The sequence below is a fragment of the Myxocyprinus asiaticus genome, chromosome 31, assembly GCF_019703515.2.
Source record: "Myxocyprinus asiaticus isolate MX2 ecotype Aquarium Trade chromosome 31, UBuf_Myxa_2, whole genome shotgun sequence".
Taxonomy (NCBI): Eukaryota; Metazoa; Chordata; class Actinopteri; order Cypriniformes; family Catostomidae; genus Myxocyprinus; species Myxocyprinus asiaticus.
Genome location: NC_059374.1, coordinates 36,509,503 through 36,536,931, shown reverse-complemented (window position 1 = coordinate 36,536,931; position 27,429 = coordinate 36,509,503). Strand labels below are relative to the sequence as shown.

General features: G+C 42.8%; 1 protein-coding gene across 3 annotated transcripts in view; it reads right to left on the bottom strand.

Moving 5' to 3' along the window:
• The window catches only part of LOC127422334 (kin of IRRE-like protein 1), a 60,311-nt gene that overhangs the window by 19,970 nt on the left and 12,912 nt on the right, over positions 1-27,429 (bottom strand). For 2 of the 3 annotated variants that reach the window (XM_051665779.1, XM_051665780.1), the window contains one exon: positions 1,371-1,523. In XM_051665779.1, coding sequence (XP_051521739.1) covers positions 1,371-1,523 — 153 coding nt within the window. Of the gene's footprint in view, positions 1-1,370; positions 1,524-18,870; positions 18,935-27,429 lie in introns of all 3 variants that reach the window. The other variant, XM_051665781.1, reaches the window with a different exon arrangement.

Here is a 27,429-nt window from a genome sequence, read left to right as displayed (position 1 = left end):
CATACATACTGCCATCAAAACTAAAGACAGAGCTAGTTTTTTAAACTCTTTTCTAAGTGTTGCATTAGCATCTTGGTGCCACCCTTGGTCAAGCACTCTGTGGAAACAGTTTGAGTACACAGCGACAATCAGCCAATCATTTCAACAGATCCAGTGTTAACTGTCCAGGCTGCTACCTTCAAAACTGCTGGGGAAATCATTTTAAATGTCAACGCATTACATGAGCAGTGATTGATTCTCCACCTTAGCCCCACCAGACGGCTGAGATGATTAGACAAATTAAATGCTAGTTTGCATTAGCAGCGTATTTGTTTGCCTTCCCGTTTCTTCACTCAATAGACCTGCCTAAGAAGTGAGGCAGTGACATTACTCAAATACACATCCACTGCCGAAGAGAGATGCTGCCCTTTACCTGCCAATCTATGATTGTTTTATCTCCCAGTTATTAATTGGAAAGAAAAAAATGGAGATAAGAGAAGACTTAGCCTTAGTAAATGGACTTCAATAAGCATTGTGTATCTCTTGGGGAAATGGCATCGTTTCAGTCTTGCTTCTTGCTCTAAATTTGGTTGACATATTGGAAACTGGGTTTCTAGCTAATTACAAAGCAGTGCACTATTTAGAAGCACCTTGGAAATTAATTACGTAGACTTAATTTTTTTTTCTTTCAACTAAATTTTTTAAACTGTTGAAAAGCACTGTTAAATTGAATGACTCTTAAAATCAACATGTAATGGTGTATGCAACTCATTTTACTGTGGTACAGTATTATGGATATTCACTTAGAAAAAAAATGTAGGCATGGATTTTATCCATCTGCAACTAAATTGTATCATGAAAAGTGATATATTTCTATGACAGGTGGTTAGAGGCTAGGGGTTGAAAAAATAAGTGTAATTGATGTCACCCAAAAAGGAGTTTGGGGTGGAGCATGTCATTACATTTTTGATAATATACAATAAGACAAGCAAAGTTTACAAAAGAATATAAGCTTAATTTTGACTTTAAAGGTATAGTACACTCGAAATGTTAATTCTGTCATGTCTTTCACACACCCTCATTTTGTTCCAAGCCCTACTTTCTCTCATCAGTGGAACACAAAAGAAGATGTTGGGCAGAAACTTAGCCTCAGTTACCATTTACTTTCATTGCATCTTTTTATTTACACTGAAACTGAATGGTGACTGAGGTTAACATTCTGTCTAACACCTTTAGTGTTCCAGAAGAAAAAAGGTCATATGAGACTGGAACAACATCAGCATGAATAGTGCATTTTCATTTTTGGGTGAACTATTCCTTTAAGGTAACTGCATAAGTTTTCCTTGTAAGGGTTTTCACTACACTTTGTTTGTACAGTGTTTTGCACTTACCAGGAAGGTCTCGTTCTCCCCCCAGCGCAAGGCCGTCTTTGGTCCACTGCACCATGCCTCGATATCCCACAATAACACAGGGCAAAGTCACTGATTGGCCAGCAACCACTACTTGGTCCTGGGGCTGCTGGGAGAAATAGGCTGCTTGCGACACTGCAGGAGAAACAAAACAGATTAATGCTTCGGTTGTTATATTATATTATGATGCAGTTATGGATTATAAGGCAGACAGCATAAGAACAGTGAAGCAATACATTACAGCAGCATACAGCGGCAATAACCTTGTTCAATACATCATCATGCTTCATGATAATACACATTATCTTGAATCTTTACCCCAGGCTGTTTAAGGGCTTTCTATTATATGCAGCACAATCTCATCCAGTCCCATTTTGAATCCTGTTGAAATGAGGCTTTTCTCATCAATCTACCTGCATGCCTTTCTGGTTCTCTGGGATGGACTAGTAGGCAGTTCACCGTAGTAAACCACAGTAAGGCTCTTGTTTCTTATGCTGAAGACTATCTGTCATTTTGCTCTTACCAGTCCAGCTTTCAGGTCAGTGATTTTGCACACGGAGAGATATGGGAAAGCAAAGAACACATTAGCGTGATAGTATGTTAAAGCTGAATCAGCAAGAACCATTCCAGCTCACATTCACTGTGTCTCTGCAGTTGGTAATACTCTTCGAGTTACACAATGACACAAGATTTTCCCTGCAATACCAATGCACTGGGCTCTAGGAACATATTACCTTACACTTACCTAAAACCAACTTCATCTACCCATTAAAGTCTTTTAAGAGAAGCTTCATGACTGGCCGCACTAGCTTGTTTCACACCAAACACTGGCCAAGACCAGCAAATGGCATTTTGAAGAGTGTGTAGTGATTGATGCAGAAAAGGCTAGCGTTGCATCATCTTCCGGTTGGCAGGGAAAAAACACTGTCCACAACACATTATACAACAGTTTGGTTTTCTGCATTTGGCAAAAAGTCTGGGCGTCAGCTGGTCATGACTTATTTAACTCTTTCCTATGCCCATATGGCAACCTGCATAGAGCGACACGGAAAGCAATGTCCCATTGAGGCCAAGAATCTATCACCACTTGCTGGGATAGGGGGAGGTGCTGTGTTTTTGCAAAATTGTGTGTTAAACAATCAAAGCAGCATTCAGCATCCCATGAGAGCCATACATTGTAGGCTGAAAGAGAAAGAGAGACAGAAAAGCACAGGAGAAAGCACCTGCCGCGTGACTGCCTTTCCTCTCTTTTGGTTTTCCAGCAGTCTTTCTCTCTTTTCTAATGCTTTTTGGTCTGTATTTTTTGCTCTGATTTGCATAGGAGGCTCTCCATTCTTGCACGAATGCACTTTAGAAAACACACACAAAAATGCATCCAGTCTAAACAACAAATAGTTTAAGTCAACCCCCCATCACTTTCATGTACACACAGTCTCCTTAAATTTTTTGTGTTGTAAAAGCATTATTTGATGTGGTGCATCATGAGCCCTCTTGAAAGTAGAAAGATGGCAACCAGCCAGAAGTAACTACTCAATTCACAGGAGATTTCAGAGAGAGTGAGGGAGAGAAAGAGCACAATTTAATGGAGTTTTTAGAAGGGGAGGGCTGTTACTGGTTCTTCTAAAAGAATAGGGCCGTCCCCTGATTTTTTGCTTTTCTCTTCTTCTTTCTTTGCCCTTTTCTCTTCTGTGTGGTTAAATAGGAGAATGGGGTGCCTGTGGTGGATAAAGAGGGATCTATTCAGCTGGTGCTAAACCCCTCTGAAACTTCTCTCTTTGGGCCAGGGGTGTTTAATCAGACAGGGTAGGGGGCCCCACACCGGGGGGGCCAGTAAGATGGTAAAAGGAGGGCAACATACGGTGGTGAGAAACATGCTATTGTCCTCTTGTCCCTTGGTCTTAATAGGCCTCTTCATTTCCAATCAATCCTGCTAAATGCAAGTTTAATAGCTTTTCAATAGCACCCCACCGCCCCCCACCCCCGCCCCGAGGGAGCCCGGGATTTTCTTTCTCCTCAATACTCTCTCACTCACTCACTCACTCTCTCACTTCATCATTCCCACTGCATTTCTTTGAGCTGAAAAGGGGCTTCCGAGCTTGGCTGACAGAGTTTGGTCGAGACTCAATTATCCACTCCATCAAGGGGTGCAGCAAAGGCCATCCAACCCACCTAACCTCCTACACAACCCCACCCCACCTCATCCAGTGTTCTGTCTCAGAAACAAGTTTTCTCTCCCTCCAAGGCAAAAGGCCAGTGGAGATTTTAGGCCTTTTTAAACTTCCTCTTTTCTCCCACTTGTGCTGACGGTTCTCTTTTATTCTCTTGAGGATGGAGACAGCCAGGCAAGAGAAGATATTGAGAGAAAGACATAGAACCTGAAATAAAATGGAAGTATGCTTCCTTTACTTTTCCTAAGAAACTGGCACAAGACTTTGTCTTTTCCTGCCCTGGCTACTCGACAGACAAATAAATCAATATATAATAATACAATGGACAAATCTTCACAGAGCAAAATGGCATTGCCATTATAAAATGTAAATGAGAATAATCAGAGTGACAAAAACACATTATGCCTGATTTTGCCACCTACTACCTACTTCTCTCACATCACCCTGCAACCCACAAGTGCCCCATTCCCATGGGAACTGTGTCGGAAAGGATGATACTAATGACCAAATCTTTCTCTGGAAAGTTCAGGCTAGTGGTGTCTCTTACAAAATCTTACTCAAGCCTACTGTGACTGGAGTCAGCATTGATCTTTGCTAATACAATAAAAAGTATTATACACTACCTGTCAAAAGTTTTGAAACACTTGACCAAAATGTTACTCATGATCTTAAAAATCTTTTGATCTGAAGGCGTATGCTTAAATGTTTGAAATTAGTTTTGTAGACAAAAATATAATTGTGCCACCATATTAATTTATTTCATTATAAATCTAAAATTTAATAAAAATAAAAAAAAGTTTTTGAAATTGATGACTTGGACCAAATAATAAAGAAAAGCAGCCAATAAGTGCCCAGCATATAGATGGGAACTCCTTCAATCCTGTTTAAAAAGTATCCCAGGGTGATACCTCAAGAAGTTGGTTGAGAAAATGTCAAGAGTACATTTCTGAAAATTCTAGGTAAAAGGGAGAGTACTTTGAAGATGCTAAAATATAACACAGTTTTGATTTATTTTGGATTTTGTTTAGTCACAACATAATTCCCATAGTTCCATTTATGTTATTCCATAGTTTTAATGACTTTACTATTATTCTAAAATGATAAAAAAAAATAATAATTATAATAAGAATGAGTAAGTGTTTCAAAACTTTTGACCGGTTGTGTACATTTTTCGTCTTGTTATAACTCTTAGTGTTGTGGTTGTTATATTCTTGCTATCGTTGTGTGTCCTTTTCCCTATTTGTTTCCCTTCTCATCTTGTTTGGTTTTTTAATAGATCTATGTGTGTCTAACTTCTAACATGTTCACAACACATATAATCAGCCGCGGGCCATGCATTTTAAGTCTAGGCCTTCAAAGCGATTCATGCCATTAAGAAAACACAGTTTCACAATGAATAAGAAGCTATGCCTATCATATATTACGTGGCAGTCAACTAATAATACCAACTGACATTTTAAAAACACATCCACGCATAAAAGCCAGAACTTGAAACAACACTTAATGCTCAAGCAAGACTAATTTTAACTGCAGCATGACTGTTTTGTGAAATGAACTTCAAAAATCATAATTTTTCATATGAATCTACCAAGGAGGTCTATAATACCTGGAAAAATAAATCTAATAATATTTGCGATTTAAATGTTGCTTGCAATAAATTTAATTTCGTCAGGGTACACGGTAATGCTGCGTTCCATTCAAGATGGATGTGGGATATTGCTGCTTGATATCTCTGACCATAAATGCATTCCATTCCCTGATATTAGGAACTGCAATGCTCCTGTTAGCTTAGCAGGGGTTTGACTCTCATTAGAGGTGTCTCCTAGCTGATAAACAATGCCGCAGCGTTAGCATTTGTGCTATGGGTGTACGATTATCAAAAGAGGCATTTGTTAAACAAGCTTCCCTATCTGTCACTCACTCGACGTTGTGTCGATGTAGTGACACTAGGGGTCACTCTTGGGAGCCCTAAACACCTCTGATCTTTGAAAAAAAGGCCAATGGGAATTGGCGAGTGGAATTTGCATGCCACTCCCCCGGACATACGGGTATAAAAGGAGCTGGAATGCAACCACTCATTCAGATTTTCTCTTCGGAGCTGAGCGGTTCTATTCATTGAAGCTGAATTCATCCGCAAGTTCATTCACCTCATCTGCTGGATTTTACGCCGCATTTCAGTGGCTTCTCCCTCTGCACCCGTGGTGTGCAGAGAACGCCCCTGGACGCTTCGGCAAAATAATAACAAGAGTATATTCTAAAAAGAGTATATTTTCATTCTAAAAGAGCGGCACACACGGAACGTCTTTTTAATGATGCCTTTCCGTTTGTGTGTTATTCCTTGTTGCGGTCATTATCTCTCCACTTCTGACGGCCACGATCGCTGTCTTACGTGTCTAGGCGCTGCCCATGCGGAGACATAATTCGTGGATGGGTCTTGTCCTCATTGCGAGAACATGACCATGGCAACGTTGTGGTCGCGGCTTGCATTCATAAGAAAGCAAGCCACCCCAGCGGCTCCCCGCCTCGGTCCTTCTACCTACGGGTATGAGGCCGTGCCGGTTAGCACTGGTGGCGATTTGGGGACCTCAATGGGAGCACCTCCGCCGGGTAAACCCCCACAGACCTCCCATTCCCCAGCACGCTCGCTTGCACCGGTTGGGCTCTCGGATGAGACCGCCGGCTCGTCTCAAGGCGGGTTCGACCTCTTATTCGGAGTCCGGGTAGACGATGAGTTATCGAGCGCAGCATCGGAGAGCTCATCCACTCTGATGCGGACTCCTTCAGGTGTGGTCGCCCAGTCTCAGGCCGACGCGGAGATGACGGACATGCTTTCCCGGGAAGCCGTGAGCGTCGGACTAGAGTGGAACCCTCCGCTCTCCCCTGAACCCTCGTGGCTCGATGATTTCTGCACCCCACCCCGGTCCCTTTCTTCCCGGAAGTGCATGAGGAGCTACAAGATCGTGGGGGGCACCTTTTACTGCCTGATCCCGATCTTTCAGCTCCCCTGCTCTCACTACCCTCGATGGTGGGGCGGCCGAGGGGTATTCAGTGATCCCCCAGGTGGATAAGGCACTCGCGGTGCACTTGTGCCCACAGAGCGCCGCCACCTGGTGCGGGCGCCGAAGCTCCTGTCCAGGGCCTGTAGGTTTACGTCGTCCCTGATGGCTAAGGACTACGGTGCCGCTGGACAAGCCGCCTCTGCACTGCACGCCATGGCTCTCCTGCAAGTTCACCAAGCCAAGGCGCTAAAAGAGCTGCATGAGGGTAGTTCTGACCCAGGATTGATGCACGAACTGCTCTCCGGGTGACAAAGGTCATGGTGCGGTCTCTCGGGCAGGTGATGTCCACCCTGGTGGTCCAGGAGTGCCACCTTTGGCTCAACCTGGTCGAGATGATAGAGGCTGACAAGGCACGGTTCCTTGACGCCCCATCTCCCAGGTTGGCCTATTCGGCTACACCGTCAAGGACTTTGCCCAGCAGTTCTCGGCGGTGAAGCAGCAGATGGAGGCCATTCAACACATCCTGCCCCGGCGTGGCTCAAGACCCTGCACCTCATCTGCTTGTCACCAAGGGCATCCTCCTGCAGCAACAGCACCGGATCCGCCGCAGCCCGCTCCTGCGGCCCGGCCTCAGTGTGGAGCCCACTGCAGGAAGCAGACGCCACCCATCTCACGGCCGGCCGCCAAGAACCCTAGGAAGGCTTCGAAGCGCCCCTGAGATGGGCGACCCAGGGATGAGGAGATCCGCTTCTACAGAGCTGGTAGACAGACCACTCCATCCCCCGGTGTAGGGCCGGGAGGAGAATCTTTTGTTTCATTTTTCGCCGCATGCCAATGAGGCTGCGGTACCCGAAACTTCAACAAAAGAGTGGTTTCCTTGTTCTCTGGGTCACATGTCAGGTGTGCACGGCCGTCGTCACGACTACCGTCCACCGTCCCATTTTCGCAGGTTTGGCGCTCCAGCGGCGGACCCCCGCCCCTGCGCGCCCAGCTGTGGCACAAACACGCCCACACCGGGTTGGCTCCGACGGACTGCGGGGAAGATGTTCCTCCTCCCCCCTCCTCGACCAATCTTATGGTGGGTATCAGGAGCCAGGTAAGTGCTGCGATGTCCCTGGACTCAGCACAGCTGATGTGACGCCTCAGGCTCCGCCCTGCCATGAGGCCCCACCCGCCGGTACGTCCGACGTGATTATACCCTTGGTCCCCCTTACCCGGAGTTTGGACATGTGGCTTGCGCTTTCCAACCCGTCGCGATGGCTGACCCGGCTACTCGATTCAGTTCGCCAGGCACCCGCCCTGGTTTGGCGGCATCCGCTTCGCCTCGGTGAAGGGCGATAGCACCGCTACCTTGCATGCGGAGATCGTGACCCTTCTGCGCAAGGCCACGATAGAGCCTGTCCCTCCAGCCGAGATGAAGAAAGGGTTTTACAGCCCTTCATCATACCGAAAAAAGGTGGTGGGTTGCGGCCAATCTTGGACCTGCGAGTTCTGAAACAGGCCTTGCACAGACTCCCGTTCATGATGCTGACGCAAAAATGCATTTTAGCAAGCGTCCGGCATCAAGAGTGGTTTGCGGCAGTAGACCTGAAGGACGTGTACTTCTACGTCTCAGTTATCTTGACACAGACCCTTCCTGCGGTTTGCTTTCAAGGGCCGGGCGTACCAGAACAAGGTCCTCCCCTTCGACCTGTCCTTGTCCCCTCGCGTCTTCACAAAGGTCTCAGAGGCAGCCCTTGCCCCGCTAAGGGAAGTGGGCGTCCGCATACTCAACTACCTCGACGACTGGCTGATCCTAACTCACTCTCGAGAGCTATAGCAGCACACCACGACACAGTAGACGGTAAGTCCTTGGGGAAGCACAACCTGATCATCAGGTTCCTGAGAGGCACTAGGAGGTTGAATCCCTTCAAACCGTGTCTCATCCCCTCATGGGACCTCTCTGTAGTCCTTCGGGGTCTACGGGGAGCCCCCTTCGAGCCCCTGGAGTCAGCTGAGCTTAAGGCACTCTCTTTGAAGACTGTCCTCCTAACTGTGCTCACTTCCATCAAGAGGGTAGGGGACCTGCAGGCGTTCTCTGTCAGCGAAACGTGCCTGGAATTCGGTCCGGGCTACTCTCACGTGATCCTGAGACCCCGACCGGGCTATGTGCCCAAGGTTCCCAAGACCCCATTTAGGGATCAGGTGGTGAACCCGCAAGCACTTCCCCATGAGGAGGCAGACCCAGCTTTGGCGTTGCTGTGTCCGGTGCATGCTTTATGCATCTATTTGGATTGCACGCAGAGCTTTAGAAGCTCCGAGCAGCTCTTTGTCTGCTTTGGTGGACAGCGGAAAGGAAGCGCTGTCTCCAAACAGAGGATTGCCCACTGGGTCATTGACACCATCGTGATGGCATATCACGCTCAGGACGTGCCGCCCCCCATGGCGCTATGAGCCCACTCTACTAGGAGTGTAGTGGCCTCCTGGGCCCTGACCAGTGGCGCCTCTTTGGCAGACATCTGCAGAGCAGCGGGCTGGGCGACACCCAACACCTTTGCGAGGTTCTATAACTCCAGGTTGAGCCGGTTTTGTCCCGTGTGTTGTCAGGTCTGAACAGGCAAGTTCTGGGACAGCTGGCCGAGTGTACCGCTTGCGTATAGCACCTTTCCCCTCCCATGAGGTGAAGACGTGCACCTTTGACTCCCAGTTGTGTTCACAAGTTGTGATCCCTGGATGATTTTCCTCCTTAGCCCTGTGGCAGATGAGTTTGCGCTCGCTAACTAAGCCCTGTACTGGGGTAGGTGCTCCACATGCTCTGGTTCCCCATAGGTGACCCCATGTGATATATTTTCCACTAAATCGTTTCCCTGTCAGAAAACTGCATCTTCCTTGGGCAGAGGCCCCTCTGCCCCCGGTCACCATGCTTGTAGAAACTCCTCCCCCCTCGGTTAGGACCTACCAGGCGACTTCTCCACATAACATACTTCCGACAAGACTCGGTAAGACCATGTGACGTATTTCCACTCGAAATAACCCCCCCTTTAGCGGGGTGTGGTCTCCACGGTGTCTTCCTTAGGAGTGACACCCCCCTCCCGACGTAGACATTTATGGCCTCCAGTCGGTTAACAACTTCCACTCTTTTTTGGGGAGAAAAAAGAGGAAAAGAGGCCATGGGCTAGCTGAGCTAGCCTGTCCCTATTTGTTGGGCAGTCGACTTGTTCCCGAAGGACCGTTCGACGCTCATAAGAGCGTTAGGGGAGGTTATGTGACGGCCTGGTGCACAGGCAATGAGGCACACAGAGGTCTGCCCGTCTCGCACCGCTAGTCCACGTAACACAGTTCAGTAGTCGTGGCGTTTTGTATAGGGACCCCTAGTGTCACTACATCAACACAACGTCGAGTGAGTGACAGATAGGGAACGTCCTGGTTACTTTCGTAACCTCCGTTCCCTGATGGAGGGAACGAGACGTTGTGTCCCTCTTGCCACAATGCTGAATTACCCGCTGAAATGGCCGAGACCTTGTCTCGACTCCTCAGCACAAAACCTGAATGAGTGGTTGCATACCAGCTCCTTTTATACCCGTAAGTCCGGGGGAGTGGCATGCAAATTCCACTCGCCAATTCCTATTGGCCTTTTTTTCAAAGATCAGAGGTGTTTAGGTCTCCCAAGAGTGACTCCTACTGTCACTACATCGACACAACGTCTCGTTCTCTCCATAAGGGACGTTTAATATCATGTAATGTGGAAACAAACTCATTTATCGATATTACCTAATAAAGTGAATGTTTATCACTTACTTTGTATATCTCTCTGAGTGTGGACATGTTTGTGTGACATCATGCACCTGCATCTCGGCGAAATCGGAGTTGAGAATTCTGCATGAGCCTACAAGTTGTAATTCTGACTTCAAGATGCATTCCATTGCACTTTTCCTAGTAGGAAGTTGTAAAATCCGACTTTCCAAGTTGAATGGAATGCAGCACTACTTCTCAAAACTTGATCTGACACTGAATGCTCAAGCGGCCTAATTTAAATTTAGAAAACTGCACTGTTGAGGGATTCTGTGGAAATTCTGAAGGCTTGAGGGGGTGGAGCTCAGACTCACTCACTGCTTTGGGCATGTGATTTGTGAAACAGTTGTCACACTTCATTTGTAAGCATCAAGGAATAAATTCTGACTGGATAAACTTTTCGTTTTTCTCTATTTGTGTGTAGATTAATTAAGAGTGGAAAGCGGTTAAAAATACATAGTAAAAAAGGTGACTGAGAATGAAAGGATGAAAAATATTTATTTATCTGGCATGTTAGGCCAGCAGAGAAGGCTTTGTTGGCCCTGAGAATTCGCCACTGCATATAATATACACTGGTGGCCAGAAGTTTGGAATAATGTACAGATTTTGCTCTAATGAAAAGAAATTGGTACTTTTATTCACCAAAGTGGCATTCAACTGATCACAATGTATAGTCAGGACATTAATAACGTGAAAAATTACCATTACAATTTGAAAAAAATGTTCAGAACTTCTTAAACTACTTCAAAGAGTTCTCATCAAAAAATCATCCACATGCAGCAATGAGAGCTTTGCAGATCCTTGGCATTCTAGCTGTCAGTTTGTCCAGATCCTCAGGTGACATTTCACCCCATGCTTCCTGTAGCACTTGCCATAGATGTGGCTGTCTGGTCGGGCACTTTTCATGCACCTTTTAGTCTAGCTGATCCCACAAAAGCTCAATGGGGTTAAGATCCATAACACTCTTTTCCAATTATCTGTTGTCCAATGTCTGTGTTTCTTTGCCCACTCTAACCTTTTCTTTTTGTTTTTCTGTTTCAAAAGTGGCTTTTTCTTTGAAATTCTTCCCATAAGGCCTGCACCCCTGAGTCTTTGCTTTACTGTTGTACATGAAACTGGTGTTGAGTGGGTATAATTCAATGAAGCTGTCAGCTGAGGACATGTGAGACATCTATTTCTCAAACTAGAGACTCTGATGTACTTATCCTCTTGTTTAGTTGTACATCTGGCCTTCCACATCTCTTTCTGTCCTTGTTAGAGCCAGTTGTCCTTTGTCTTTGAAGACTGTAGTGTACACCTTTGTATGAAATCTTCAGGTTTTTGGCAGTTTCAAGCATTGTATAGCCTTCATTCCTCAAAACAATGATTGACTGATGAGTTTCTGGAGAAAGCTGTTTCTTTTTTGCCATTTTTTTACCTAATACTGACCTTAAGACATGCCAGTCTATTGCATACTGTGGCAACTCAAAAAAAAAAAAAAAAAAAAGACAATGTTAAGCTTCATTTTTATGAACCAAATAGCTTTCAGCAGTGTTCAATATAATTGCAAGTGATTTTCTAGTACCAAATTAGCAATTTAGCATGATTACTCAAGGATAAGGTGTTGGAGTGATGGCTTCTGGAAATGGGGCCTGTCTAGATTTGATCAAAAATGACTTTTTTTCAAATAGTGATGGTGCTGTTTTTTACATCAGCAATGTCCTGACTATACTTTGTGATCAGTTGAATGCACTTTGGTTTCTTCCGAAACAGCTAAATCTGTACATTACTCTAAACTTTTGTGTTTTGTAAATAACGTTAAATTACTTTTAACTTTTAAAGTCAGTTCCCTTTAAAAGAAGCTCCATGTGAAGGGATATCAAAACAGTTTAATATGACTCTTCCATCAAAAACTAAAGTCTTCTTGACATTATTATTAGCACCAGTATTCCTGAGCTGAGCCTTTAACCATATATTTATATAAAATCATTATTTTTTGTAAACTCCTGCCATCCCGGAGCTCCTCTTCTGTAAGATATTGAGTTTTTTTTTTTACAGATTCTTTAATTGTGTTGTGCTTGTGGGATTCTCCCTTTTGCATCAGGTACTGGATGACCATCGATTGCAATTAAAGAATCTTGCCCCAGCATCTAAATGTTTACGAGCAGTGATAATTCAACAGGATGAGCAGATGTTTAAGGGGCTTTTGTACATTCAATAGTTCCTCTTTAGACCCCTCACTGAGTTGTGCCTGTGTTCATGCCTTTAATCACTGTTGCTCACACATAAGACATCCATAGCATGCATTCAGGCCCATTTACAAGTTATGCACTCGTATGAGTGCACGCACCAGGCTGTACGAGCAAAAACAATTTTTACCCTTGAAATGCATATAGACATTCATGCACACAAACCCACATATGCTGTGTAACAAGTTCAAACTACAGGAGTGATTCAGTGCTCGCAAAATCTCACTCCGAGAGGAGCTCAACAAAATATCACGTCTGGTTAATGAGTCATTTCAAACTGGAATAATTCCTCCTTGCTGAATTAGCCAGTTATTTAACGGGATGTTAGCGGCTTAATTACATGAGTTCATTACTGACAGAGAAGAGAGGGATGAAAGAAGGAAAGAAAGATTAATAAAAAGAAGGTGTTAAAATGTAGAGAATAGGGCTGCAACTAATGTTTATTTTGATAATCGACTAATCTAACGATTATTAGAACGATTATTCGACTATTCTGCGATTGTTGCAATGATTAATCATTAGCTCTAAACCGACTATTCAGCTTGTGCACCAACTTAAAAGGTTGTATTAAACGTGCTTGCTAACAATAAAGAGGACAAAATCATCTTTTAAAAATACCTCTAAATGACATTCACTGAATTAAAGGAATTTTTTTTTATTCTGTAAAAAAAAAAAAGAAAATCACTTCAAAAAATCCTATTGTTATCAAGTGTTTTTGTCCTGTTTTCCATTTAAAATTGTCTAAAAATCCTTAAAACATGATACATTTACTTGAGAAGCAACATATAAGATATTTAGACTTGCTTTAAGAGAATGTATCTTAAATATCAGTGTATGATTTCACTTTGTTATACTTCTGCAAGTGCAGTAAAGACAAATATATTATATTCAAGATCTATTATCTAAAAGCAAGTCTAAATATTTTATATGCTACTTCTAGGGTGAATGCATCTTTTTTAAAGGATTTCTAGATATTTTAAAATATTTGTATTTTTAATATTAAATTCAACATTCTCTGATAAAATTACTATAGTAAAATTTAGTAAAATTACTAAAATCTGCAGTATAGCTGCTAAAGTAAATGTAAATGTAAAGTAAAAAATAAATAATCAAAAATGTATTTTGTTGCAGTGTATAATGGGGCGAAGACTACCCTCTCTCACCTTTCTGTTCTCTTCAATCCATCTTTAACTCACAAAAAAACAAACTCTCTTATTAATAAAGCTGCGTTTTGCCAATTTTCTTCATGATAAGAAATGCACAGTGATGCATATATTATGATTCAAAAAGTCACAAGCCATCACGTTATAATCTAGCTGCATTAAGCGCGAGCGCTCGAGGTACAAGCGTCCCTGCGACAGAGTGTGCGTCAGCCGGGTGCAGTTTCAATCTCTCCCCCTTAGATCAGGACACTTTGTGCAGCTCATATAAGCGGCTCTGACCGCACAGAGAAATGCCAGTTTTGGAGTTTGTAGTTATTTATATGACCTACTTCCTTATTATTTGAACTTTAATAAAGGTTGCATTAAAGGTATAACGGTGAGGTGTTTCCTTTAAAGATGCTCTGACGCAAGTTTTGCTTCAGTGGAACGGCAGCTCTGACTCCACTGTATTTCACAATGAGAGTGCTTCTGTATTTATTTACTTTGTATTTTTACATTATAATTCCCTCATACTTTGCGTTTTACACCACCTGAAGCTGTTTGGAAAGTTTAGAGTGCATCTGTACTGTGAGCTGTGTAATTCTTCCTCAGTCAGGCACGAGCTGCAGTGCTGCTCTTGCACCATCATTAGAGTTTCATATGATCTCATGTTTTGTTAAATGAGATCAAACGACTATTCCACTAATCATTTCAGCCCTAGACGAGAAGCAACAGAGGGATAAAATTAAACATTAGTTTTAAGTGGAAACTTTTGAGGTTTTCAAAGCTTAGTATGTCCTCAAAGAAGTAACTAGAACTAACTTAAACAACCTTGAAAATGTACACATTTGGATATAAAGAGGTGTTCAAACAGGATAGTAAATATTGTACTCACAAAATGAGTAGGTCAGACAAAGGCCTTTGTATTAACATGGCTCTGTCTGGCTTGTGCAATGTCATAACAAGGTACCGAAACAAATAAAGAGGTATATTGGATAAGACAGATAAAGCTGTATCTAAAACCTACATTGTGATTTGCTCCACAGTGTGTGGCATCTGCTTGTGCCTGAGTGTTTATGCATTCCCCCTTCCCCTAGTAACAAGGTCGCAACACACTTGGCCTGATACACTTTAATCCAGATTTTTTTTCAAAATGGAATATCATTTCACGGCCCTGGATTGAGGCACAGAGGACTGTGTGTTCATGTGGTGGTGTAAATAGGGCAGGCGTGCTGTGGGGATTGCGGCTCACATTTAGTTGCTACTTTGACACAGTGACTTTGTCTTTTTTTGTCACACGTTAAGTGCAGCTGCAGCTGGGCCTGACTTGAGCTTGACATATTAAAGAGCTTTGCCTTTTTCTCTTACTCTCCCCTAGTTTCTCCAGGCTGTTTTTAGAGCCCAGGATGTGTCTGAGGAGAAAGCCATGCACTCTGCCTCACTGGGACAAACAGATGTTAGCAATGATCCCTCTCCGGTCGACCCTTGCTAGAGACAGCGGGGAGTCTTGATGGGATTAGGGAAAAAGTATGTTGTGTATGTGTGGCACTTGGTTTTGTCCCAGGCACATTTGTAGATAAATCAGAACATCTATCCAATATCAAGCTTTATTTAGCCCTCCCTCAACCTCTTCACTGCTTGTTCTGACAACTCTGATTATAAACATTGAAGGCGTTGAGGAAGGATAACACATGAGCATACTAAAATCAAAAATTCTGAAGGGGCAATCTAATAATTTTATTGTAAACAAGACACACTACAGTGTTTTAAGTGCTTTACATTGTGAGTTACACAACAAACTTAGAATGAAATTAAAATTTACCCTATTATATACACATTCCCGGAGTTCACCTGTGCACGTTATTCCTAAGCAGGAAGATTGCTGAATGTCATACAAAATGTCATAACTTGCTCTGACGCTAAAAACAACTTTCTGTTTTATATGGCATCACCAACCCTCCCCTAAAACCACCTGTCAAATGAGAGACATTTTAAATCCAGATGGATAACATCAAGTCCATCCTACATTTCTGAGGTCTACATTTTGAGCTGTGGCTCACAAGTGGGTGCCACAACTTCAAATATGGCTCACGTCATATCCCAATTCCATTCCCCCTTTTTCTCCCCACCATTTCCCTTTCTCTCCCAACTGCCTTACACATAATAAAAAGACCCCCCCCCCCACCCCAAAACAAAAATAACAACAGAAAAACAGTTCAGTTCATACTTTTCATAGCCTGCTTCTCTATTGTGCAAAGAGCACCTTGAGCATTATCCACAAGTCTTGTCTTGAAGAGGGATAAAAAGAGAAAGATGGGTATTGACGCTGACTACCACCCCTAGAGTCGCGAGTGTGCGGAGTGACTCCAGCCAGGTCTCCTAAGCAATCAAATTGGCCCGGTTGCTAGGGAGGGTAGAGTCACATGGGGTAACCTCCTCGTGGTCATGATTAGTGGTTCTCGCTCTCAATGGGGCACGTGGTAATTTGTGAGTGGATCGTGGAGAGTGGCATGAGCCTCCACATGCTGTGAGTCTCTGCTGTGTCATGCACAACGAGCCACGTGATAAGATGCATGGATTGACGGTCTCAGAAGCGGAGGTAACTGAGACTTGTCCTCTGCCACCCGGATTGAGGTGAGTAACCGCGCCACCACAAGGATTTACTAAAGTAGTGGGAATTGGGCATTCCAAATTGGGGAATAAAGGGGATAAAAAAAAAAAAAAAGACAAAGATGGGTGAAGGGGTGGATGAGTGCAGTGCTTAATGGAAAAAAGGAGAAAACTAGTATGAGAAAGTAACTTGCTGGAAATAAACAGGGCTGGCTAAATGCGATCCATTGTGCATGCTTCAGATAAGGCCACTAAACCCGAGCTGGTAAGAGATGAGCTCTATTCTGCGCCATGGAATTATCTTTTTGTTTGGTGGTGGGAAGACTCTATTGTTTCCCTCTCTATGTGGAGGGTGAGAGTGTGTGTTTGTGTGTCTGTGTGTGTGTGTAATGTAGTTGATGCACATGTGAAGATGTGTTATACCAAAGTCCTTTCTCTATGATCCAGTTTGAAAAGTCTACAGCGAACCTTGTAAACAAAGCCGTCACCTTTTCTTAATGTCCAAACAAACTGCCAAGGGCCACCCGTGTTTGTTTCTGCAGTTTCAGAGCCTGCCACAGTTCTTTCTTCTTCATCCTCCCTCTCTCCCTCTTTCTCACCGTCCCTGTTCCTTCCCTGTTCTCATTTTCTGCACCTATTCTTCTACCTCCCATTCTAGTTGGTTTCTTTCTCATTTTCAGTGTTATTTTGTGTCTAAATTGCAGCCTAAAAGATTTTTATGAGCTGTTTGCAGGGGTTTAATCCTTCTAGCCTCTTATTCAGTCTGCTGTCTATTGTAATGTTCCTGGCACGGTGCGAGACTCTTTTAAAGATGACCATACAGCTCATACATCCATTATATCTTCTTCCTCTGTCCTTCTCTCTCTTTTCCCAACCCCTTCAATCCTTTTGCTAAACCTCTCTCTCTCTTTTCTCCCAACAGCCCTTCCTGATCCCCGGCATCAGTGCTGAGCAGGACCCTTTTCACAGTTACATAAGGTGTGACAAATTGTTGATTAGCCTTTTCCATGCCTGTTTCTGCTCCTCTCGCTGCATTCCAGACACCCTGTCCCTCGCTCGCTCTCTACCTCTCCCTGTCCAATCTCTATTTATTGACATGAAAATGGCAGGGGCTGAAAGGATGCAAGGATGGCAGGGGTCTGCAATGGCAGATCGAGAGAAACAGAGAATAGGACACAAGAGCTTGCAGCAGGGCTGAAGGAGAAACACAGCAAAAACCTTTGCTTGTGAATGGGAATGAAATAAATTTATAACTATGCTTCTACTACTGCCGACTGTAATCCCACAGTAGTTGCTATAAGGCAAACATCAATATTATTATTGGTCATTTGAAGAAATGTATTAAGTATTAAAGGAATAGTTCATTCAAAAACGAAAATTCTGTCATCATTTACTCACCCTCATGTTGTTACCAACCCATATTACTTTCTTTCATGGAACACAAAAGGAGATTATAGACAGAATTGTAGCCTCAGTTGACATAGCCTGGGATTAACATTCTGCCTGATTCCTTAAATTGTGTGCCATTTCTTTTCTAAGTGATCATACTTAAGATTTTCGACTGGTGGATGACAAAACTGGGAGAGAAAATCCCATAGTCTTACATTGGACCCAAACCATATCTAGGGAACAGATTATCATGGGAACTTGGTGGTAGGCTCTTATGACTCAGGCCAATAATCAACCTCCTAAAAACCACCCAGAACACCCTAGCAACTGCATAGCAACACCATAGCTTTATTAAATTGAGTTTTGCATGGACAAGCACCACTCACATATTCTTCAAAAAGTGTAAAAATCTAGTGTCAATCTTGGCATGACAACACCAGTAACATGACCACATTAACAGATTGTGTGAAGTCTGTGATATACCGGTCACATAAAAAGGCTGATAGAAAAATCAGAAATGAGAACAGTAGTGATAGTGTGTGTATGTGTGTGTGTGTGTGTGTGTGTGTGTGTGTGTGTGTGTGTGTGTGTGTGTGTGTGTGTGTGTGTGTGTGTGGGGTTTAGGTCCTCTGCATGCTGCAGAGGATGTGTCTGTCATGCGATCCTCTCTGCTGCAACGTGTCTGCTAAGCGCCAGAACTTTTCCGAGTGTCATTATTCCAGCGCTCCCATTCTCACTCTCCCACTTCAGAGTCTGAGAACTCCTCTACTCGCAGACGAAAAGCTCTCCACTAGGAACACAAAGAGGTCGAACAAAAAAACTAGAGAGGGGGAGGAAGAGACTGTCTCTACACATCAGCCAACTGTCTTGACAAGATGTTGATTGAGCCAGTCTCGTCATTTCATTCCTGCAGGTCCCCTGGTATTTTCTGTATACAGTTATTGCTGCTGCTCTTCCTTCTCTCTCTCCCTCTCTCTCTCCCTCTCTCTACTTTATCTTCTTTCTGTTCCCCCTTCTCTAATTCTCTCTCTCCCAGCTCTCTTTATCTCTCACTTTTCTCTTACTCTGTTGCTTGGTGTTCCTCACAGAGTATGATATGAGATCTGCTATGCTTTTAAATCATTAGCGTTGTGCTCTCTTTGCATAAATGTGTGGGTTGTTGTATGCACTAACACCTTCACACTGATGGATACATCCACAACCAGTCCGCCTCCGACGGGCCTTATTCACTGCGAGGTGCTGAAAAAATAAATAAAGAAAATTGATAAATAAATAAACAACGCTTTTATATGCACATTTCACTTCTCTGGCTGTGGAGTTTGGTAAACAACACACAAAAAAGCAACACTGTAAATATGTCAAGATGATTAAAAATCCATAAAGACAATGAAAAGATTGCCTTTAAACGTGCTTTTGTTGATCTCTCCGCCCTACACCCCCTTTAAAAGACAAATGAAATGAAAACAAAGAAATCCAGAACTTATGCTGAGCCATTCCGATGCAAGGCTCAATGCCCTGGGGTGTCAATTAATTTAGTCTGGGGATTTGTGGCCTACACTTCCTAATTGAGCCCAGTGGAGGCTCCTGTGGCTCTCTGTGATAGGAGGAAGTGCGTTCCATAATGAATCCATTTTTTCTCTCATTCTGTCTTTATTATTATTATTTTTTAATGAGGATGTGATGTTGTAAATGTATGCATCTCATTAGAGCAAAGAGGGCCATGCTCTTTATTGGTCTAAATGCAGGCTTACGCCATGGAAAAAAGGGAAAATAGCTGAAACCTCAGTTGGTAATGGCATATTCAAGTCTGTGTGTGTATGTGGATGGGAGTATGCGTGTTTGAAAATAAAGAGAGATGGGTTCAATGAACACCTTGTTAAGGTTGTTCAATGTGTGTGCTGTTTTAAAGCTCTGAGGTTAATGTGGCACTGGCAATTCTATTGAAGCTCTCTCTAATTTCAATTTTATTTTCTTTCTCCTTGAAAAAGAGAGAGAGACATAGTCAGGCTGTGTCTGAGTGTTGTTTTTGAAGACCACCAGTTTTTTTAATGTAAGAGATTTAATTTATTTTTCATTAGTATTTCCCTTTAGCTTCCCCTGTTACATTTTCTTCCTTTCACCCACCTCTGAGGCAGTGACTTCTATCCCCTTCACATACCACTTTATGGTTAAACAAACAACTCTTTTATCTCTCCAGGGAGGGTGGCATCAGTTGAAACAATGTGCAGCTTCTTCGCCAGTGAAAGGGCTGACCCATGTTCACGGACTGCCTTCAAAACCACTGTGATTAATCGATGTCTGCTGTTTACTCAGTCCCCACAATTGGTGTATTGTTCCTCTTTAAAGTAAAGGTGATGGGGGGCTGGGTTGTTTAATTAAAGACCAAACTTTCCTGGCCATCAGATGAGCCTTGATTGTGTTCTTTTAACATGACTGATGACTAAAACCCTCCAGAGCACAAAATAAAAGGTGGCGAAGGAGGACAGAAATAAGAAAAAGAACTGAAAAGCCTTACCTGCCAACCTCAATACAGTCTGCCTTGCTTAGCGCAAAAGAAGAGAGGTAGGGAGTGAGGAAAGGATGGAGGGAGAAAAATAAAAGTAATTTCCTGAAACTCCATTTCTTTGGTGGTGATTAGCAAAGAAACCTAATTAGGCTGAAATGTGAAGTCAGGATTTTTTTTTTCTTTTCTTTTTTTTTACGGATTGAACCACTTCCTCTGAAAAAATTTGGCCCTGATTAATTAATGAATGATTAATGAGAGAACTAATAAATCAATTAATTATTAAGCAAGCACTCTGAACAAGAGAAAGGGAAGGATGAGGACGAGTTGGAAAGATAATGCAGGAATGGGAATGTTGTTTTTCAGGAGCCACACACGTCACATGAGGAATTTATGTCCATGCACAATAGTTTTCTTTCCAAACAAGTTTCATGATAATGGTCAGGTGGCTAAATTCTCACACCTTCTTAAGTGGTCTCCTTCTCACCTTTGCCAGTGATGCAAGACCCTTAAAACCAAACAAGATAAAGAATGCGTCAACGAGCAAGACCTTAAAAATTACAATTTTGTCATCATTTACACAAACTTATGTGACTTGCTTACTTCTTTGAAACATAAAGGCCCCATTTACTCCTGGTATTAAGATGCTTCTCGGGTTATTCGATCACATGTGGTCAGGCGAGACACATCACTGTTTACACCTGGTCGCTTATATGTGTCTTTTATGACCACTTGTGTTCAGATTTCGAGGGGAGGGTCTCTGATTTCATGACGACCATCAAGTGTGTTACTGCATAATAATAAACTGCAAAAAAAAAAAAATAATAAAAGACAAAGAAAGCATGAACAAAACCAGCATGCTGATTTCCCACATGCAGTTGAACAAACGCAACATTTAGAGAAAAACTATCCATTGTTTTAGTGGAGTGCCTGTGTTAGTGGAGCATCAAATATATGTGCTTCTCATCTGTGTCCCTGCATGTTGATAGCAGACACACTGAAGAAGATCCATAAAGTTCTCGTGTTTGTGTTTTTTTCCTTTTAAAGCAGTACGTAACTGGCCAAATGTAAAACTCTTGTCGTAGTGTAGTGGTTGATTGACAGGTGAGTGGTGTGGCTTCGCTGCTGTCCAGGATGCATTCAAGATGGATTACTGTTTACACCTCAAATGCAATGTGGTCACATGTTTTTTGTGATCTGATTACAAAACGTTTTAGACCCTGTTTAGGCCTGTATTTAATGCTGACCACTTCTGATCGGATCACCTGAAACACATCTTAATACCAGGTGTAAACGGGGTCAAAAGGAGATGCTAGGCAGAATGTTCTATTCATTTTCATTGTATGGATAATGGATGCAACAAAAGTGCATGGTGACTGAGGCAGACTTTCTGCTTTGCATCACCTTTTGTGTTCCATGAAAGAAAGCAAGTCATACGAGTTTGGAACAACATGAGTAAATGATGATAGAATTGACTTTTTTTCTTAAGGCCAAATCTGATTTTCTTTTAAGTCATACATAATTGGAAGGAAATTAACATGAGTAAATGATGACAGAATTTTCATTTTTGGGTAAACTATCCTGTAACGAGGTAAGGTGGGCAAGGAGGAGGCGGGAACTGGCTAAACAGTCAATGTAAAATTTTATGATAAAACTCAACATAAAACAAACATAAACAAACACAGACACACATGCGTCTCCCTCTCTCTCGAACTGGTGCCTCCGGCTAGTCTTTATCCCCCTCCCGGCTGATTAGCTCGATTCAGGGCTGGCCGTGTGTCCTCACAGCCTGGCCCTGCCCTCCTCCTCGTCACATATCCTTTTAACGTTAGCTTTAGCCAAAATAACGTGACATTCTGACATTCGTTTACACAGATTGGTGCCATCATGTAACAACAGGGCAGCAAGTTGTAACCCTTAAGCACAGAGGTGGCAGATCTTGCTTTCCTACTTCATCCCTCCTTCCAACTTCCTACACCACCCCCCCCCCCCCCCCACAACACTTAACTAGGACACTCTATCAATCTTTGATAATACTTGCCGTGGGCTGTGGCTGCGAGACTAGCAATGGGAGAGTTGAGGCAGCACAGCATGGCATGATGTATGAAATGTGGGCCATGCCAGTAACAATGATATACTGTAGCGTTTTCCAGTCAAGTTTGACCTTTTTTCCTCCGCCGATATTAATCGCTGCAGCGGCAGAATACATGCCTGAGCTATTTTTCCCCTAGGAGCCCCATGCACTTTACAGTGTCGCTCTGGCCTCTCGATGTCTTTAGTTAGCTTTCTTTATCTCTCTACTTTTCTTTTCCTTCTTTCTTTCGCTAAGACTACCCCCCATTGGAGCGCACCTGCACACCAGGATGTGCCATGCTGACTGTTATTTTATGACTGCATTGGTTTGTTGTGGCCTTTAAAAAAGTGAAATGCCTTCAAGTCCCCAGCACACAAGACCCATCTTAAACATAAGAGGACTTGCTTTGTGATATCCAGAGATATAGATATCTATGCTTTGGCTGTGGCATTATTAGCCAAGCATCTGAGAAAGAGGAATGGACACTGAGCTTTGAAGAGAGTCTCCCGGGGGCTTTGGAACCAGGCAACCCACAGAAGAAGTCAGGAAAAAAAGAAGGAGCCTCAAGGCTGTTTGGCAGGATTGTTCCTAGTCAATTTAATGGGAAATGCCAAGTCCCTCTCTTGCTCTCTCTTTCCCCCTTTTTCTTTCTCTTCCTCCCTTTCTCTATCTTGTTGTTGACTGGTGCTGTGTTGCCAGTGTGGAATTGCAGATTTATCCAGTCTCAACTGAGTGAAAAGGGCTTTGTCCTGCCATTTGGGGAGGATCATTGACCAAAGCCTTGGGACATATGGTGCTTGTGTGCTGGTTTCTGCCCAGCACTGTTAAAGAATGCAGTAGGAGGGACAATTGATCTCCTAGCTCTTACATCTAGCATGCTTGAACCCAGCTTGTGGTGTGATGAACTTAAACACTTCATTGTGTGTCTTTTGATATAGATTTTTTTTCTCCCTTGCCATTAACTCTAAAAGTTAACTGACCATGGAAGGAGTGCTGATAGCAGGAGGCGGGAAGGTATGCACGGAAAGACAGATGTCGATGTTTTCACAAATTCTCCAGCTAATAATCCACCAACACATGTTGCATCAGCACCTTTTCACAACTTCATATTCTCTCTCTTCCTTTCATCCACTCATCTATTAAAACAAAACAACTACATTTACATTAGCATTTAATCATTTAGCAGACACTTTTGTCCAAAGCGACTTACAAATGAGGAACATAACAAGCAATTTGTCATACAAAAGTCAACAATATCTTCAGTATCGCACTGCCAAGTTCTCACGGTGGCTGGAGTAGTAAAGATGTTAGTGCAGACAAAGATTTTTTATTTAATCTTTTATTTTTGTATTTTTTATAGTAAGTGCATTTAGTGTTGATTGGTTAAGTGCTCACTGATCAGATGTGTTTTCAGCTGTTTTTTTAATGTTGAGATGGTATCAGCAGATCGTGTGGAGGTTGGAAGCTCATTCCACCGCAGAGGAACAGAGAGAGAATGATCAGAATGGGAATGAATGTGTAATGGACTTTGTGCCTCTTTGGCACAATATAATTTGCATTCAAACATCTCCTTAACCTTTTATACTTCAAAGGAATAGTTTACTGTAAATTTAAGTTCTGTCATTATTTTCTTTATTACTTTTGTGCTCATACAGGTCATACAGGTTTGGAGCGACATTAGGATTAGTACGTTTTCATTTTTGGGTAAACTATTCCTTTTAAACATACATACACAGACTCTGTTTGGCCGGACAGTTCAGCAGAATGCAGTAATAAATGGACACTGTCTGGTTGTGGCAGTATCTTTGATGCCCAGGCCCATATTGGAATGTCTCAGCATGTTTTTCTGTGATAAGGCTTTTAATTAAGTGTTGTCTGTGGGTGTCCATCGAAGGGACATGGCCACCTGTGTACAAGCCCATTATCAAGAGAGACAGAGGGAGAGAAAGAGAATAAAGACTGTGTGGGGGAGAAACGAGAGATAGAGAAGAGAAGAGAAAGGCAGAAAAGGATTAACAAAGCCAGGCACACACAGACTTTCCACTCTGTACAATTCTAATTCCCTGTACGGTCATCACCAAGACACTAACATATCCAAATCATGATTTAAACACCAGATGCCATGACTGCTTTAAAGATTATATAAACATATCTTTATTAGCAGGTAAGACTCTACTACTTAAGAGGTCGGTAAACGAGTAAAGTATGTGCTCTTAATCCATTACCCCTGTTCCACTGACACGGTGCCAGTGCTGGTGGCCAATCTGGAACAGATTCACGGATTTACACCAATGAAAAGGATGGATATGGGCTTGAAAAATGGGCTTGAACCAGCAACGTCAGAAGCTGAGATAATGTCCTTACCAAGTGTAGTTTTCAAAACAACAACAGCTCAAAATGGAAAACAAAACTAAATCGCTCACATTATAACTAAAGCTGTCAACAATTCAAGCGCAATGCGGCAAGACAGTTAGCTCCAATTTTTGCTGCACTACACAGATTCTCGAACCACTTTATTTCCCCTGAAAATGTTTTACAATTTTATATATCATATGCATGAATTTATTACATTTTATTCGTTTTATATTTACATTACGTCTGACCATTAAAACTAAGAGTAACAAAAAATACCACAATGCGCTGTTTTGTTTATGGGTAAATTATGCAGTTGTTATGTAGTTGGTGGAGATTCCCCAGCTTAGCACTGGTTCTGGACCATCATTTTGGTGGAAAAAAAGGTTGCAACAAATCATTAGGTAGAACGTTTAGATAATCTAGCACCTGCTTGCCTGTAGCTCGGCAATGTTTCAATGATGTCTTCACAGGATATGGGTTTGATTCTTAGGAAGCTCAGGTCAATCTGTACAGATCAATCTGATTGATTGATTCCCCCCCAAAAAAGTACCATTGGATTTTCCACCTTGTAGCTTTGGGAGAGAGATAGAGAGAGAAAGGAGGGTGCCACCCAAACAGAGAAGGGAAATATGAAAGAAAACATAATTATGTTGTTCAGAACTGCATGTGTGAATGAATGGAATAAATGCATCTTCTGTGTAACATATTAAATATAAAATGATAATTTAATAAAATATATTTTTGTCTCTATTTTCCCTGCTGAATAGCTTTCCTGCAGGCTTTTCTGCTGAGCAATGTGTTTCACCTCCTCTTGTCCATTCTCATCCCTCCATCCGGAGATGGTTCTTAAAAACATTCAATCTCCTTTCTTGAGGAAAGCTTTCTTTAAATCTTAATTAAACCCAACTCCAACAGCCACCCAGTAGCAGGCTTGAAATCAGCTCAAGAGAGAGAAACAAAACAAAAAATAGGGACATGAGGGAAACAATGGGAAATACCCTCCCCCCCATTGCTCAGGCAACTACAGTCCAGTCTTGACCTCTTAACCTCTACTTTCTTGCAAGATTAAACTGCTAGGGACACTCCTAGAGAGGGTAAACATGGAATGGGAACAATGGCTACCAGACAAGAACCTTATTGGATTTTAATTAAGTGCCAGGAGTGTGTGTTAGGGCCATGTTAAAAAAGACTGTGGGACGCGGGGCGGGGGGGTCTCCAATGTTCACAAACCCATACAGCACTGCACATTTTTAGTACATGGCACCTCCTTCTCACTTTATTTTGTGTATGACTCAGCTCTTTTTTTTTATTTGAAAGAAAAAGCCCCTCTGTCTTTTTTCCCGCTTGTTCACTTGATGCCAGTGAGAACAACAAACATAGTCTTCTCTCCTTGCTCCTAAGAGAACTATTCGTCACCTGCCTTGTTCCACCTCAATCCCAGGTTATCGCTCTTGGGCTCCCACTCTCTTAACAAGGTGAAACGAGACTTGGTCCCCTGAGGAGGCAGCGCCAGTGATAAGGTTAAAATGGGCCAAAAAAATGGAGGCGATTATTTGATATTGGACAGATTGAATTATCTAGATTGAGAGTGCTAGAGAGGAAGGGATGCTGGTTTGCTCCCAGAGCTAAAAGAAAGATGGTGTAAGGGAGAGAGAGAGAGAGAGAGAGAGACAGAAAGAGGGGAGGAGAGTGTAAGAAAGAGGACTGGACAGAATCATTTTTTTCCAGCATTGCCATTTGTGCCAATGAGTAGAGGGAAGCAGAGGACCAGCCTGATATTAATGACTACTCAACTCCCAGCCAGTGGAGGAGTTTTTACCTCTTAAGGAGCAGAATGTGAACTACGCAGAGCAGGCTGTTAATTTGCCAGGGAGCACAATGGCTAATGCAGGATGTGTGATCCAGATATGTTTGCTGGACCTGTTGGCTTTCTCTCTCTGTCAGAGCTGCAAGGGTCTACAAGCACTAATTATACTACTAACTAATGAATGTGGAATAAAGATTGCGCTCTCGCTCAGTGCTGCTAACATGACAAAGACGGAAAAAAACAAACACACAAACACCATGGGCCTGGCCGGAGACAGGCCATCATCACCTCAGCAGACACCAAAAGAGAGCTGTTAATTGGTGTGAAAACACACACTGACTTGTGTTATGGGTATTCCATGAAGCTGGCACAGGATACACTGAATCACAGGGAAAGAACAAGAGAGACAATAGGGAAAAAGGAGGGGGGGGGGTTAGTTAAGAAAGACCCCACCCTCTGCTAATATTTGTGCGGTTTTACTTGGCTCTACGGAACAGTGCTATTGGGTCAATACCACTTTTAACTTTACAGTACAAAAGCATTTTATAAAGGTCAACAATGACAGTGATACATTCAGAGCCACTCAGGAAGCTTCCACCGATGAACAAGTTTTTCATCCACACTGAGATTCCCATAGTACAAACACCTTTATGAAATTAATAAAGAAAAAAAAAAAAAACACCATTTCTATTTCCACTGCCAAGTTGAATCTGCTTTGCTTTTACACTTAAGTGAGCCCATTAATAACATTAGCAAAACAAAGGAGATTTCGTACCAAGCTGCTGTGTCACATTGGGACAAAAGACTCGACTTTACCAGAGCCTTTTAAGACTCTCGCTCACAATTCAAGAGACTCTTTCATGGTGAGTTTGGACCATGGATTTCTTAGATGCCTGGTAAATGAGAGAAAGCTTGCAGCGTATGGACTGTTGCAGGGCTAATTGCTAGCATGGAGCTGAACCTCCCTGTGGCTCTGTTGAAAGGGGGTTTGTTTT